Genomic DNA, 17,033 nt, shown 5'->3' on the forward strand with positions numbered 1-17,033 from the left:
CAGTTTTAATAGCTTAAAAAAGGCAAAAGCAGAATATATACTTAAGCAAATAACTTTAAGTAACTCCATTCACTTAGCAAGCAAATGTCCTTAAAATAAATACTTTTAAAGGCACACATACATTACCCTGTGGTCTACAAGTTATTTCTGATCTGAAAGAGTTATCATTCCATTAAATGAGAAACTGGAAGAATACCGTATAGAAGGAGGTAATATAAGTTTTAAAATAATACTTAAAAAAAAAAAAGCACAATAAGCTAGTGTTTATGTCATGGTAAGGAATTTAAAAAAAAAAAACCATCTAGATGCCTGAACCAAACGTTTTCTATCAATTTTCTGCAAGCTCACTATATATTAATTACAAATAATTCTGCATTTGAATGTGAAATAAAATATTTAAAAATAATTTGACTGCTGGGTGATATACCAGCAGTCAAATTATAGTTAGGGTGGCGCCTGGGTGGCTCAGTGGGTTAAGCCGCTGCCATCGGCTCAGGTCATGATCTCAGGGTCCTGGGATGGAGGCCCTAGTTGGGCTCTCTGCTCAGCAGGGAGCCTGCTTCCTCCTCTCTCTCTGCCTGCCTCTCTGCCTGCTTGTGATCTCTCTCTGTCAAATAAATAAATCAAATCTTCAAAAAAAAAAAGACTTTTAAAAATTATAGTTATTATAGTCAGATAAATAGAATATACAAGCAAATAAAGACTACCTTGACTGCCATTCATGTAACAGTTTCATTTCCTTACAGAATTTACATGGCAAAGTGTAAAGCATCTCCATTGTAAATGTGACATACGAAACTCTCACCTGGCAGTCCTTCTCCCATCTGGGACTGCTGTGGCTCTCAGACTCCACACTGGATACGAAGGTATGCGACTGGCTGCTGGTGCTGGATGTAGCCAGCCTTCTCCTGGACTGCAGGAGATTAGACGTTAGGCACTTAACCGGCATCCCGGGATTGGAGGCAACTGTTTCCAGACCTGCAGGGAAGAAAAAATATTGGAGCAATGTCACATTTTTCTGAGTTCCTCACTGAGCCTGAATCTTTCCAGATAATTAGGCAAAGTCTTAACTATTGTACATCAGAGTTCTGTCTGTGCAAATATTATCCAATCTGCAAGGACAGTTCAGATAAACATTCATATATACAAGTACTTTCATGGATATTTATGGAAAAAACAAACCCACCTCAACATTCACAAGTGAAAATGAGGACAAAAAGGAACTAAGTTATAATTAGGAAGAAATCCACTATCTACTTAGAAACTCTTCTTGATAAGAGAACATTATTGATAGGCTATATCCAGATATGATATAAGATTGGAATGTGACTAAATTTACTCAGTTCAATTTGTATTTAATTAAAACCATTGCTTTAGGGGCACCTGGGTGGTGCAATCAGTCAAGGGTGTGACTCTTGGTTTCTGCTCAGGTCCTGGTCTCAGGATTGTTGAGATGGAGCCTTGTGTTGGACTCCACGCTTAGCACAGAGTCTTCTTGAGACGCTCTCTCCCTCTCTCTGCCCCTCCTGCCTGTGCACTCTCTCTCTCTCAAATAAAAAACATAGCTTTATTCTAATATTGAGGTTTATGTGCTCACAAGTATGTTGTGTTTTATACTACTGGGTAAGATACCTAACAGTGAATTGCTAACAGCAGGCCAGGACAAGAAAGCAGCAGCACCTACATGATACGTGTGCATCATATAATGATGTTAACAACTGTTGTTCCTGAACTTATGAGACAAAACAGGCAATGATGCTTTTATGAAAGATCAGAATATGTGCATATATAGATTTTCTATGTATATAAAAATATGTTTATTTTGTTTTTTCTTTCCCTAAGAGGGTGAACACACGACTTTAATTTCAAGTAAATTCCTACAGTTTTTTGATTTAGTGAATCTTGGAACTTTAAAACTAGAAATAGAATTTCAGTTGCCATTCAGAACGTTTTTTTTGATACATAAACCCTCTCAATGAAATTCCTGAAACTCACTGGACACTGACCTTGATATTTGACTAAACTGCTCAGCTTGCCTCCCCCTAGTAATATGGAAATTTGTTTCTACCCCAATGCCATGTGCATACTGTATATTGGCTAAGGAGTTCTTTCTATATCAGTGATATGATCAGACCATTCCTTTCTTTGGAACTTGTGTGTGTGTATGTGCATGTGTGTGTATGTTTTAAGATTTTTTTTTTTATTTGACAGAGAGAGATCACAAGCAGGGGCAGAGGGAGAGGGAGAAGCGGCTCCTTGCTGAGCAGGGAGCCCAATGCAGAACTCAATCCCAGGACCCTGGGATCACGACTGGAGCCAAAGGCAGATGCTTAACCATCTGAGCAACACAGGCGCCCCTCTTTGGGACTTTTGATGATTCCCTACAGCTTCTCGATTCCCTGTAATGACACTTGATCCTTGCCCATCTTCTTGCTAAGCTTCCTTTCCCATTGCACATGCTTCCCATTCTCACATTACACATTTAGTCCCCATTGTCTGAAGATTGAATACTTCCAAGTGTCAGTGCCTTTGCTCATAACTCTACCTAAATGCCCTTTTCCAATACACTTGGAGCTACTACTATATCTTTACTGAGAACCATTCCTGATATTCCCAGTTAGCATTTAACACTTTCTGTGTTGTATCACAATATCCTCCTTATGATTTTATTGTAGAGGCTTGCTATTGTTATTCCTTTACACATGTAATCAACACAGAATTATAAGCTCTTCTGAGGAAAGGACTTCTCTTACTCATCTTGATATCCACTGGGTGACCAGTGCAGCACCTTGCCCTGGTTGACTTCTGATTAGATTAAAAAAGAAAAAGACTAAGGGAGATGTAATTATTTTCACTTAAGAGTAAGGCTATAGGGACGTGTGGGTGGCTCAGTTGGTTGAGTGGCTGCCTTCAGCTCAGGTCATGGTCCCGGCGTCCTGGGATCGAGTCCCACATGGGGCTCCTTGCTCGGCGGGGAGCCTGCTTCTCCCTCTGCCCCTGCTGCCACTCTGCCTGCCTGTGCTCGCTCTCTCTCTCTCTTTCTCTAGCAAATAAATAAATAAAATTTAAAAAAAAAAAAAAAAAAAAAGAGTAAGGCTATTAAAAAAAAAAAAGAGTAGGAGCACCTGGGTGGCTCGGTGGGTTAAAGCCTCTGCCTTTGGCTCAGGTCATGATCCCAGGGTCCTGGGATCGAGCCCCGCATCGCGCTCTCTGCTCAGTGGGGAGCCTGCTTCCTCCTCTCTCTCTCTGCCTGCCTCTCTGTCTACTTGTGATTTCTGCCTGTCAAATAAATAAATAAAATCTTAAAAAAAAAAAAAAAAAGAGTAAGGCTATAGTAACACCTGCATATTCTGTATTTTAGTAGTTTTGTATTTATCAAAGATATATATGTTTTTCAGCCATTTTGATTTCCACAGAAGTGATTTTGACAGAAGAATTAAGACTCAATGACTTTGGAAGAAAGGGTCAATGGACAGAAAATTGTAGTTGAAATCAGGGATTGGCTTTCTCACTTACTAGTGTAGAACTAAACATTTTCAAACATTAGTTTTCTCATTTATAAGTGAGATATCCTGGATATGTGCGGATTTGAGGACCAAACTGAAAATGAGGTAATATCCATGAAAACATGTAACCCTGATTGCTCTATAAAGCATTGTTATTCACATTCCCAAGATAAAGAACATTAAGTGCAGGGAACTAAATCATCCACCATTGCTAAGTTATGAAAGGGGAAGTTAAGTGCTCTCCAGATGTCTCATTCTCTTCCTCTATTACTTAACTTCTGTTTTTTATTGTGTCCTAATGAAAAATTTTATCTTTACTTCAACTATTTTATTTCAAAGTCTTTTGGAAATAATTTTATAAAGACAGTCACAAAATATTATATATATATATATATATATATATATATATATATATATATATCTTTGATAAATACAAATATATATATATATATATTCTCAACATAAAGATTTCCATAGACCCAGTACAATGAAACTTACCCAATGGTCATTCTAATACCAAGCTAACGGAAGGATCTCTCATTAGCTAGGGATTTTAATCCATTGACTTAAAGATCTAAGTCTTTAAGTCTTTAAGCACCAGGCTGGTTCAGTTAGTTGAGCATGTGACTCTTGATCTTGGGGTTGTAAATTCCAGGCCCATGTTAGGTATAGAGATTACTTAAAATAAAAATAAAATCTTTATTTAAAAAAAAAAAAAAAGATCTGTAACAATCTGTGTCAAAAATGGCATTTACATGAGGAAATATAGGAATGCCACAGATTGTTCAAGTATTTGTATTTCATACCTATACTAGAAATTTAAAAGTTAAAAAACACTTTTTTCCTCAAAAGACACATTTAATGGAATAAACTACTTTTTCTTTTATACTCACATGAATTTAGTAGTTTGCTAGAGTAAGGAGTAGCATCTCTGTGATCTACAGACATAGGACAAACTAGTCCTTGAGAAAGCTGCGATGTTTCAGATACATGGGTTGAAAGAATATTTGCAGAGTCTTTGTTTTTTTCTGCAACTGGTGTGTACTATTAAAGAGAGAGAATAACAAAAACAAATGCTAAGATTTACCTCTACAAAAACACCACTTAAATACATAAACTGTTATACCACCTAAGTAGATAATGTTAAAGTAACTCAACATGCTTGATACTTAAATTTATTTTGAACATTTATTTTAAAAAAGGATTCAATTTTAAACAGCAATCATGAAAGGGCATGTTATGTGACTTTTTTTCTGATCAAGTACTTACAAATCCCAAAGAGCTGATGAGAGATAACACTTGTCCTGGGGTTCTTGAGTAGTCTTGTCTAGGTTTAGCCATTGATGGTGTTGTAAGGATATCCATCATATTGATGTCTGTGTATAGAAAGAAAAATATATGAAATTCTTCAAAAACTTCAATGTCATTGACTTACTAGTCGAAAATCATCTGTTCAGAATTTTGTCCCCCACAGTATCTATAATACTGCTTATGTAAGATGAACATATCCAGAGAAGCCACCATGCCACAGTATAAAAATACACAACCAATCAGAAAGAGAAAGACAAATAATGTATGATCTCTATTATATATGGAATCTTAAAAAACAAAACAAAACTAAGCTTACAGGTACAGAGAACAGACTGGTGGAAGCCAGAGGCAAGAGGTGGGGACAGGAGAAATGGATGAAAGGGGTCAAAAAAAAAAAAAGAAAAAAATTTTTCCCTATTTAAAAAAAAGCAACTGATTGAAATCATGAAACTTTGATAGAACAGAGTCTTGCTCTGGAATGACTAGAACACAGTGTAATGACCTAAATTAGGGAGTACTCAGTCACTAAACAAGAGTATTAGCTAACTGGCAAAAAAATAATTCTTGATAAATCAAATACTAGAAGAGGATGCGGTAAGAAAAATTAAGAAGGAATATTAGGACTATAAATAAAATTCCAACATCACAATCTATTTAAGGAATTAGTACAAACTATGGGCTCCCCTGTGAACTAACATGTGCAAGTATAGGTCAAGATAGAAACTGATACAGAATTTTTATCAGTTTCAGTACATAACTTTGTAAAATAATTCAACATTCACACATAAGGTACTGTTTTCTCTAGACATCAAAAATGGTGGGTGCTGGCTGGCTCAGGCAGTAGAGCACGTGACTCCTGATCTCTAGGTCATGAATTAGAGCCCTACCTGGGTATAGAGATTACGTTAAAACTTTATATATGTATTTATTTATTTACTTCAAGATTTTTAAAATTTACTTGACAGAGAGAGAGAGAGAGAGAATATGCACAAGCAGGGGGAGTGGCAGGCAGAAGGAGTGGTGAGCGGGGAGCCTTATTCGAGGGTCAAACCCAGGACCCTGCCCTGGGATCATGACCTGAGCTAAAGGCAGATGCCCAACTGACTGAGCCACCCAGGCACTCCTTAAAAAATAATTTAAAAAATAATCACCCCACCCCACGCCGCACAAACGGTAGGAAAAGTGTGATATTCTATGTGGTGTCAGACTTTTTTAAAAAAGGATTTTATTTTATTATTATTTTTAAAGATTTTATTTATTTTTTTGACAGAGAGAGAGAGAGAGTGAGAAATAGGCCCCCTCTTGAGTAGGGAGACTGATGCAGGACTGGATCCCAGGACCTTGGAACCATGACCTGAGCTGAAGGCAGATGGCTAATGACTGAGCCACCCAGGCATCTCTAAAGATTTTATTTTTAACTAATCTCTACACTCAATGTGGGGATTGAACTCACAACCCCAGCATCAGTATCCTCCACTATGTGGAGTCACTATGAAAAACACAATAGAGGCTCCTCAAAAAATTAAAAATAGAATCACTATATGACCCAGGAGTTCCACTACCGACCATATATAGATAAGAATTGAGAGCAGGGTCTATAAGAGAGATTTATACACTCATGTTCGTTGCATAATTCACAGTAGTCAGGAGAAGCAACCCAAACGTCCACTAACACATAAATAGATTTAAGAAGTGGCATATATACATGTAACAGAATGTTATTCAGCCTTTAAAAAGAAGGAAATACTGTTACCTGCTATGATGTGGATGAAACTTGAGGGCATTATGCTAAATGATATAAGTCAGTCACAAAATGACAAATAGTCTATAATTCTACTTATATGAGGTACCTAAAGTAATCAAACTCACAGATAAAGAAAAAAGAATTGTGGTTGCTGGGGCTGGGGGGGAGGGGAATTTAGGATATAGAGTTTCAGTTTTGCAAGATGAAAAAGTTCTAGAGATCTGTTGCACAACAATGTAAATATAGTTAATATAAATATCGTTAATACTACTGAAATGTATACTTTTTAAAAATGGTAAATTTTATATTATGGATTTCTTAACACTATCAAAAAAAAAGGACAGGGATGCCTGGGTGGCTCAGTTGGTTAAGCCGCTGCCTTCGGCTCAGGTCATGATCCCAGGGTCCTGAGATCGAGTCCCACATCGGGCTCCTTGCTAGGCAGGGAGCCTGCTTCTCTCGCTGCCTCTGCCTGCCACTCTATCTGCTTGTGTGTACTCTCACTCTCTGACAAATAAATAAAATCTTTAAAAAAAAAAAAAAAGGACAAAAACCAAATTCAGAATCTGTATACTTAAGATGTTTCTCATATTACTATTTATAGTAATACAAATAGAGAATTATTTGGGAGGCAAATTTTATTTTATTTTTATTATTTTTATTTTTCATGTAAGCTATCTACTACTCAGTGTGGGGATTGAACTCATGACCCCAAGATCAAGAGTTGCGTGCTCTACAAACTGAGCCAACCAGGTTCCCTATGGGAGCCAAATTTTAAATAAATTATCAGGTAGGAAAAAAATAAAATAAAAAATATTAAACTGTTATATCACCATATAAAATTTATCGGATATCACCACAAAATTTATTGGATTTATGACTTTTTCAGTATCTTACCTGAATCCCAGGGGGTTAGATTTGCCTCACAATTTTAAAATGTTTAGATTTTAGAAAGGGAAGGTGATGAATATATAGTGATCTTTTTAGGTTTTTTTTGTTTTTTTATTGAGATATGACACATAATTTTACCTTGGTTTCTGGTGCACAACCTAGTGATTCAACAACTCTATATGTTATACCATGTTTGCCACAAGTGTAGCTACTGTCTGTCACCATACAATACTATTACAATATTATTGTCTATATTCACTATCCTGTACTTTTCATCCTCATGACTTACTCATTCCATAACTGGAATAATGTGGAATATATATCCATAACTGGAATAATTCCATAATGGAAGCCTATGTCTCCAACTCCCTTTCATCCATTTTGCCCTTTTGCCTTTTCTCTCCCACAATCATCAGTCTGTTCACTATATTAATGGGTCTGTCTCCACTTTTTTGGTCTGTTTTGGTTTTTAGGTTCCATGATATAAGTGAAATCACAAGGTACTTGTCTTTCTGTATGACTTCATTCACTTAGCATAATACCCTCTAGGTCTGCCCGTGTTGTCACAAATGACAAGGCCTCATTCTTTTTTATGGCTGAGTAATATCCTAGTGTGTGGGTCTGCACACCATATCTTCTTTATCAATTCATCTATTGATGGACGCTTGGATTTCTTCCCTATCTTGGCTATTGGAAATACTGCTGTAATCAACATAAGGATGTGCCTTATCTTTTCAAATTAGTACTTTTGTTTTCTTTGGGTAAAAACCCAGTATACTGTATAGTAAGGAACATCTCTTGTGGCATCTCATCTAGCCACCTGTACTCAAATATTATTATTGCTGCTGTGAAGAATCTGAGTAGTTATGTGAAATGGGACAAATAAAAACCATAAAGAGCCCCCATCAGCTCAGGTCAAATTTTATCAAACTAAATGAAAATCCTTAGGTATTCAAAACTTTTGAAGTGTGTACTTGCAAATAAAGAATTATAGGTGTGTATTTATTTTCCAATAATTATAATCCTATGGTTTATAATTTATAAGCCCAATTTTGTGCTCTCCTGTTCATTTATTTCTATCTGCTACCATTTTAATAATTTAATATGCTACCAAGTCGGTAAGCTCTCATAGAAACATCTCCATGTTTCTATGATAAACTTAAGTAATTTCTAGTTTCTCCCTATTAGAAACAATCCTGCTACAAAGTTTTATTCATATATTTTGTTCTCTTGAACCATTTCCTTAGAAAAACTCTAAGACAGACTAACTAGGTCAAAAAGAATTAAACTCTTTTGTTTCTTTTCTTAAATTCTTAATTTTATTTATTTATTTGAGAGCAAGAGCGAGAGCAAGAGTGAGAGAGAGAGTATGACAGGGGGATGGTCAGAGGGAGAAACAGACTCCCTGCTGAGCGGGGAGCCCGACAAAGGACTCTATCCCAGGACTCTAGGACCATGACCCAAGCTGAAGGCAGTCACTTAACCAACTGAGCCACCCAGGCATCCTAAACTCTTTTGTTTCTTAAAACACACTGGTTGATAACCTTTGGAAAGCACTGTGTTAATTTACAATGTTTCTGGAAAAACTAACTGTGGTTTTGCAGTCTCATTAATTTTAGATCTTCAGTTCTCTCTCCCTCTCTCTCTCTCTTTTTTTTTTTGCCTAGTTTAACAGTGAAATGACTCATTTATTATTTTTTAAATTAGCATTTCTTTCATTACCTAGAGTGAAATTAATATACTCCCATATACGTGTGTGTGTGAATTGTGCTCATTTTCTTTGCCCTTGTTTATCAAGGTCTTGGTAGTGGTTCTGTCAGTTTGAATAAGTTCTGTAGGTATCACTGTTTATCATTGTATAGTTATTTTAGTCACTTTACTGATGTTTAATTGGTCAAACCAGTTTCGGTAGACACAAAGTCAGAAGAACAGAAATTTTGACTTCCTCTTTGAGGATCCAAAGAACTTTGAATGTCCTTGATGATTTAGGAATGATTATTTCCATTTCTCATCCTTTCTTTCCCCCATTTTTCTTTTTTTTTTTAAGATTTTATTTATTTTAGTGACAGGCGGAGATCACAAGTAGGCAGAGAGTCAGGCAGAGAGAGAGAGAGGGGAAGCAGGCTCCCTGCCAAGCAGAGAGCCTGACAGGGGCCCAATCCTAGGACCCCGAGATCATGACCCAAGCCAAAGGCAGAGGTTTAACCCACTGAGCCACCCAGGTGCCACTTTTTTTCATTTTTCATCTTCAGTTGAAAGGAAATACCATTATACCTTTCTAGTCTCTTTTGAAACAAATAATCATCAAATTTTAGCATTATAAGCAAACAAAATAGTGTAAGTTAATAGTAAGTAGTTGTTGGGTTTTTAAAAACGTACTTACCTGCTATTTTTCTTACCTCTATTCAAAGTAACTTTGGAAAGGCCAAAATCTGTTAATTTAATATGACCTTCATTAGAAATAAGCATATTGTCTGGTTTCAAATCCCTGCACATACAAAAAACAAATAGTAGACAATTAAAAAAGAGCTAGTGTTGATGTAGAATTAGCAGGGGAAAACCCAGAAATTTCAGAAGACTCAATCTCTATTTATTTTCACTAAAACAAGGCACTTACTGCTGGCTATGAGAGTGCAAAAAACTACTCTCAAAAGTAAATTATCTTCTGTATATTTGAACCAACGAGAAAGTTAACCAATTTAATACTAGATTATCTTTGGCATTATTCAGTAGATAGTCCATTATAACAAATAAACCTCATTAGATAAAAAACAGTTTCAGGCTACACCAAATTCATATTTACCTCTTTCATGGAGGGTAAGATTAAATCTTAATAGAGAAGAGCCACTTAGAACATGACTTCCTTTGCATAGAGTAAAACACCGCAAATCAGTTGGCATTATAAAATATAGCACTTTTTATTTAAATAAATAAATTTATTTTTTATGATTTTATTTATTTGAAAGAAAGAGAGAGAGAACAGCAGGGGGAGCAACAGGCAGAGGGAGAGAGAGAAGCAGGCTCACTGAGCAGGGAGCCCAATGCAGGGCTCAATCCCAAAATACAGATATCACAACCTGAGCCAAAGGCAGATGCTTAACAACTGAGCCACCTTGGCACCCCAAAGTATAACACTTCTGTATGATGGTAAGGGGGTGGAAAAAAGGTTCAATATTCTTCACAACAAAATGGTCATGTTCAAAGCAACATATTCAAAGCATAGGGAGGGGGGAGGAAACAAGAATTGATGGAATTTATACATTTTTTAAAAACTTAGTGCTTTTATTTACTCTTTAAAGAAAAGATTTTATTTGGGCTCCTGGGTGGCTCAGTGGGTTAAGCCGCTGCCTTCGGCTCAGGTCATGATCTCAGGGTCCTGGGATCAAGTCCTGCATTGGGCTCTCTGCTCAGCAGGGAGCCTGCTTCCCTCTTCTGCCTGCCTCTCTGCCTACTTGTGATCTCTCTCTCTCTCTGTCAAATAAATAAATAAATAAAATCTTTAAAAAAATGTTATTTATTTATGAGAGAAATAGAGAAAGAGAAAGCATGAGCAGGAGGAGGGGCAGAGGGAGAGGGAGAAGGAGACTCCCCACTGAGCTGGGAGCCTAACGTGGGGCTCGTTTCTAGGACCCTGGGATCAGGACCTGAGCTGAAGGCAGATGCTTACCTCACTGAGTTACAAAGGCGCCTCAAGCTGATGGAATTTTTAAACTCACACTAGTTACTACCAAACTTTACATGGGCAAATGCTTATGCAATCATTTCAAACTCAAATATTTAATACATAATTTGATTAACTGTGGTTTTAACTAATAGTTTGTAAGAGGCAAAAGATTTATACTTAACTAATAGTTTGTAGAAAAGTCCGTCTTTACCTGTGGATGATTCCATGTCTGTGAAGGTAGTCTAGAGCCAAGGCTACTTCAGAAATATATTTCACGGCCATCTCTTCATCAAAATAACCATATATATGTAGGAGAGACTTGACATCACCACCAATAAGATATTCCATTACCTATCAAAAAGGAATACAAATGTTATAAAATAAAAACAATATGGTTTGATTACCTCAAAAATAATTTTTGAGTATTATAGTTATCTATTTTTAGCATGGCTCTGTAATAGATACATTTTCTTGATCTTACTCAGTACACATTAATATGAAGTTTGCTCATGTTGCCATATCTTTTTTTAAATTGAATTTGAACTGCTTAATCTGAATAAAAATTCAGACTTCCAGAAAGGTATAAGAACAGTCCCATGTACTCTTCATCTAGATTCACCACTGTGAGCATTTTGCCCATTTGCTTTCCTCCTCTCCAAATGTATGAATATAAAATAAGTGTTTGTTAATAACATAATTATATTACATAATAAACAAAGGAACATGATTATTAGCATAAATGCATGATTTTTATTCAGACTAAACAGTTTCAAAGTGTGGCAACATTAACAAATGATATTTGTAGCTTTAACGTTTTTACTAAATAACCAGAGAATAGAGTTGAGATCATGACCAGTCGCCACAAAATTCTTCATCGTGTCTCTCCTAACAAGAATATTCTTACCTAACTACAGCATAATAAAATTCAAGGAATTTAACACTAATACTATTATCTAATTGATAGTCTGTATTCAAATTTCTCTGAGTATCTAAATAAATATCCTTGGTAAGATATCTTACCACCCTGCCCTAGCCAGGACCTCCATGGCATTTAGTTATCATATCTCTTTAGTCTCCTTTAATCTGGGACAGATTTTTGCCTTGTAGAGGGGGGCAGTCTTTCCTGACATCCGATTATTTCCTCACTATTCAATTCAGGTTTGCATTTTTGACAGGAATTCTAGGTAAGTAATGTCGATTCGTTCTTGGAGACACTCCCACTAGGTGAGACAACTACTGTCAGCATGTTCCATTACTGGGGATGTTGACTTTGATCACTTAGTTCAGGTGGTGACTTCCAGATTTCTCCAATGAAGTACTTTTTTTTTTTTAAGCCCCTGGTAATTAAGAAGTAATGGAGGAAATATGTTGAGTGTACGTAAATAACCTGTTTCCCAACAGATTTCAAGCACTGATCTTAACATCATGTGACTGTAGATGATTCTTGTCTAACTCCAATATTGCTAGGTGGTTGCAAAGCTCTACTGTTCCTTTTACATACACTGTCATTATTCTTAAAAATCTGTATCGTTTTAAGATATAAAATACTGCCTAGTAAGACCTTCATAAAACAAAGTCCTTTCTTTCCTCTTTAGGTCAGTAGTTTCCCTGGTATATAGAGATTAGTCAGTTTTTGTTGATGACATCAATCATTAAAACATTTACTAAGCCCCAAGTCTGTGCTACACACGGTGCTAGCACTGGAAATATAAGCAAAAATAAAATGTCTCCTCAGTGAGTTTATAATTCAGTAGTACGTAAATAAATAAGTAAACATACTGCACTTGAGCTCATGAGAATGTTTCTTATGTCCTCATCAACAATAATTACTGATCCTTTCTCTCTTTGTCAATCTAAGAACAAAAGGACTTGTTTAGATGTTTATTGACTTGTAGGGAGATTTCGGATCTTTACACTTTTTTTTAAGATTTTATTAAGTAATCCCTACACCCAGTGTGGGGCTTGACCCCACAACCCCTAGATCAAGAACCACATGTTCCACTGACTGCGCCAGCCACGTGCTCCTATTTTTGGTCTTGCATGTATCTTTTGTGAATCACTTCTATTCTTTGCCCATTTTTCTACTTGGGTATTTAATTCCTTCTTATTGATGTATAAAATCTGTTTACATAGTAGTAAAATTAGACTTTTCTGTATTTTTCTGAACAATATTTTCTCCAAACTTGTTATTTGACTATGTAAATGGTATTTTGTATCAAAATACCATTTGTATTAAAACATTTTGTATCAAAATGTTTTATTTTGTACTTAGTAAGACCTGTATCAATTTAAGATTATAAAAATATTCACATCAATTTTCTTCTAGTACTTTTTTGGGGAAAGATTTTATATTATTTATTAGAGAGAGCACATGAGAGAGAGAGAGAGAGAGAGAGTATGAACAAGGGTAGGGGGAGAGGGAGAAGCAGACTCCCCACTGGGCAAGAAGCCAGATGGGGCTCAATCCCAGGACCTTGGGATCATGACCTGAGTGGAAGGTAGACGCTTAACTGACTGAGCCGTCTAGGTGCCCCTTCTTCTAGTACTTTTTTTTTTTTTTTTAAGATTTTATTAATTTACTTGAGAGAGAGAGAGAGAGAGAGAGAGAGAGAGATCACAAGTAGGCAGAGAGGCAGGCAGAGAGAGAGGGGAAAGCAGGCCCTCTGCTGAGCAGAGAGCCTGATGCAGGGATCGATCCCAGGAACCTGGGATCATGACCTGAGCTGAAGACAGAGGCTTAACCCACTGAGCCACCGAGGCGCCCCCTCCTTCTTCTAGTACTTTTATGGCTTCTCTTTTTTAAGTAGAAATCTATGATACAAAAGGGGAACAAATGACACTAGTACCATCTCAAGTTTTATAACCAAGCAGAAATGATTTCAAGTGACTTCAAAAACTAGAATTTTAATACTATATCCCAAGGACAAAAAGAACAGGAAAAAAAAAGTCCTAAACTGACTCTAGTTGTTTTAGTGTTAGTAAAACAATATTGATATTTGTTATTTTGAAAATATTAAATATATAATGTTATAAGTTAAAGCAAACGAGGGGCACCTGGGTGGCTCAGTAGGTTAAAGCCTCTGCCCTCGGCTCAGGTCATAATCCCAGGGTCCTGGGATCGAGCCCTGCATCAGGCTCTCTGCTCAGCAGAGGGCCTGCTTTCCCCTCTCTCTCTGCCTGCATCTCTGCCTATTTGTGATCTCTGTCAAATAAATAAATAAAATATTAAAAAAAAAGAAATCAAACGAGTATTTACATTAATGTTTTTAGGAACCCAGATTGTCAGGGTAAAAGAATACATTGTTTCCAAAATATTTTTATATGTTATACATTTTTTTAAAGATGCTGGATAAAATTCTATGATTTCCCACTGAATTGGAAATTTCAGCATCAAGGAAAAAGAAATTTCAGCATGAACTTATGTTATATATTTTTTAAAGATTTTATTTATTAATTTGATAGAGAGAAATTACAAGTAAATGGAGAGGCAGGCAGAGAGAGAGAGAGAGGGAAGCAGGCTCCCTGCTGAGTAGAGAGCCCCACGCGGGACTCGATCCCAGGACCCTGAGATCATGACCTGAGCCGAAGGCAGCGGCTTAACCCACTGAGCCACCCAGGCGCCCCATATTTTTTCTTTCTATAAAGATGTTATGGGGTGCCTGGGTGGCTCAGTCAGTTACGTGGCCGACTCTCGGTTTCAGCTCAGGTCATGATCTTGGGGTCGTGAAATCGAATTTGGTGTTGGGCTCTGTGCTGGGCATGGAATCTGCTTAAGATTCTCTCTCTCCCTCTGCCCCTGTCCCCTCTAAAAAAAAAAGTTATAAAATACTTAAGTTACAGGGATGAAAAAAGTATAGCACAGGAAATAGAGCCAATGACACTGCAATAACTTTGGTGACAGATGGTAACTAGACTTATTGTGGGGCTCATTTCATAATGTATAAAAATATGGAATCGCTATGATTTACACCTGAAACTAACAGGATATTGTTTTAATCCTTTAAGTCTTCCTGGTGCTCTCTAATGCCTTTACTACATACTGTTCTGTATGCCGTGTGTGATTAAATAGTCCCCTACCTTCTTTGGGAATGGAATATGTCAGTGTTTCCTTCTTTTTCTGTGAAGAGCCAGATAGTAAATATTTTAGGCTTTGCAAGCCATATGGTCTGTGTGGCAACTACCTCAATCTTCTGTTGTAGCCCAAGAGCAGCCATAGACAATAAGTAAACAAAGAATGTGGCTGTATTCCAATAAGATGTATTTAGTCACTGAAATTCAAATTTCATATAGTTTTCACTTATCACAAAGTATTATTCTTCCTTAGATTTTTTTCAACATTTAAAAAATGCCAAAACTATTTTCAGCTCACAGGCTGTGCAGAAATAGTGGGCTAGATTTGGCTTACCACAGGCTTAAAAAAATGGAAAGTCAATTATTATTATAGTGTTTGGTTTTTACCTTCTTACTGCTACTCTATTTTTTTCAACACTCTCAGACAGTGAATCGTCCTATAAAAAGTAGACCCACATATCTGGGTTTCTTAGAACCTAGGCGGTCTCCTGAAGGGCTGCCCTTAATGTTGTCCTGAGGGTGAATTCCCTCAATACAAATTTGTATCTTTGCTCCAATATCCTTCCCCATAGTATTGCCAGGTCTTGTTGCTTACAGAGAAGGTCATTACAACTAGCTACTACCATTCATGCTAAGCTATTCGTTGGACTGCTGTTTATTTTATTTTATTTTATTTTTTTGAGTATTATCTAGAATAGTCAAAGAACCCAAACCAACTCATTAATAGGGTGTTTGTTATAAAAATTATGGAATTCCTTAATAAATCCATATAATTCTGTGTAGCCATTAGAAAGGATGTGGTCACCAGTATAGAACAACAGTATAATATGATCATAATTCATGTACTTAAACTGTGTAAAAAAACTTTTATTGATCCTGAATTAGTCCAAATGAAAAAAAAGTGCTCACCACTCTCCTAGAAAAACCTCTTATTCTCCAAAGTTTTCTAGTCTTCCCATTTAATCTTTGAAGTCACATTTAATGTCAGTCTAAATATAATCATAGATTTTCTGAAAGGCTAAAAATGGATTTAACCATGAGGTACCAAAAGAGTTTTAGACTCTATTTTTATAATCTACCCTGAATTTTCAGGTGTACAGCTTAAAGCTGGATATCATGTTCTGTTCAGTTTCAAGCTTTTGATACAGCAAAAAGTTGAAGTGTCCCACAATTATATTCCACAGACTTACAGAAAGCTTTAGCATATCAAGGATGAAGGTATTCCACTCCTGAAGGCAAATCAATTATGATGAAATGAACATTCTGTTGATAAACTACAAATTCAGGGCCAAAAAACTACATCCTAAGGCCCAACCATCCGTAGAAAACCATTTGTGCATATTGAACAGAAGCTATTGGAGACGCTAAACATTTAATCCACACTACCTCAGGAGTCAGATCTCTATAATTTGTAGTTAAAATATCCTCACCAATTCTCGCTCCTGCAAATTCTTCATTAGAAATGAAAAACAAGCAACTCTCAAAGTCCGCCTGCTCAAAACCCACCACTTCCCAATACTTGCCTTATTATACACCAAACTTTATAGTATTCCTAGTATATATCCTTTACTTACCAAATATTTTTAGCACTATGTGTCAGATATTATTCTACATGCTTTATATTTACCTATTGAAATTTCATAACAACCTTTGAGGTAGGTGCTATTATTATCTCCATTTTGCAGATGAGGAAACTAACATGGGATAGTTAATTTTATGTCCCATTTGGCCAATCCCCAGTACTCAGAGACTTGGTGAAATATGAACCTAATTGTTGCTCTGAAGTTGTGCTTTAGATGAGATTAACATTTAGGTAAACTTTTTTTCTTTTTTTTAAAGATTTTAT

The 17,033-nt window shown here is 36.4% G+C and overlaps 2 protein-coding genes across 5 annotated transcripts in view; one reads left to right on the top strand and one right to left on the bottom strand.

Moving 5' to 3' along the window:
* The window catches only part of ACBD5 (acyl-CoA binding domain containing 5), a gene marked incomplete at its 3' end in the record, with an annotated part of 91,912 nt that overhangs the window by 70,452 nt on the left and 4,427 nt on the right, over positions 1 to 17,033 (top strand). The gene's annotated exons all lie outside the window — the stretch shown is intronic.
* MASTL (microtubule associated serine/threonine kinase like) overlaps positions 1 to 17,033 on the bottom strand; it is a gene marked incomplete at its 5' end in the record, with an annotated part of 35,474 nt that overhangs the window by 13,998 nt on the left and 4,443 nt on the right. For all 4 annotated transcript variants that reach the window (XM_082740875.1, XM_082740876.1, XM_082740874.1 and 1 more), the window contains 5 exons: positions 806 to 978; positions 4,400 to 4,550; positions 4,776 to 4,882; positions 9,852 to 9,940; positions 11,328 to 11,467. In XM_082740875.1, coding sequence (XP_082597001.1) covers positions 806 to 978; positions 4,400 to 4,550; positions 4,776 to 4,882; positions 9,852 to 9,940; positions 11,328 to 11,467 — 660 coding nt within the window. The remainder of the gene's footprint in view (positions 1 to 805; positions 979 to 4,399; positions 4,551 to 4,775; positions 4,883 to 9,851; positions 9,941 to 11,327; positions 11,468 to 17,033) is intronic.

Source organism: Mustela nivalis, assembly GCF_964662115.1.
Source record: "Mustela nivalis genome assembly, chromosome: 7".
Classification (NCBI taxonomy): domain Eukaryota; kingdom Metazoa; phylum Chordata; class Mammalia; order Carnivora; family Mustelidae; genus Mustela; species Mustela nivalis.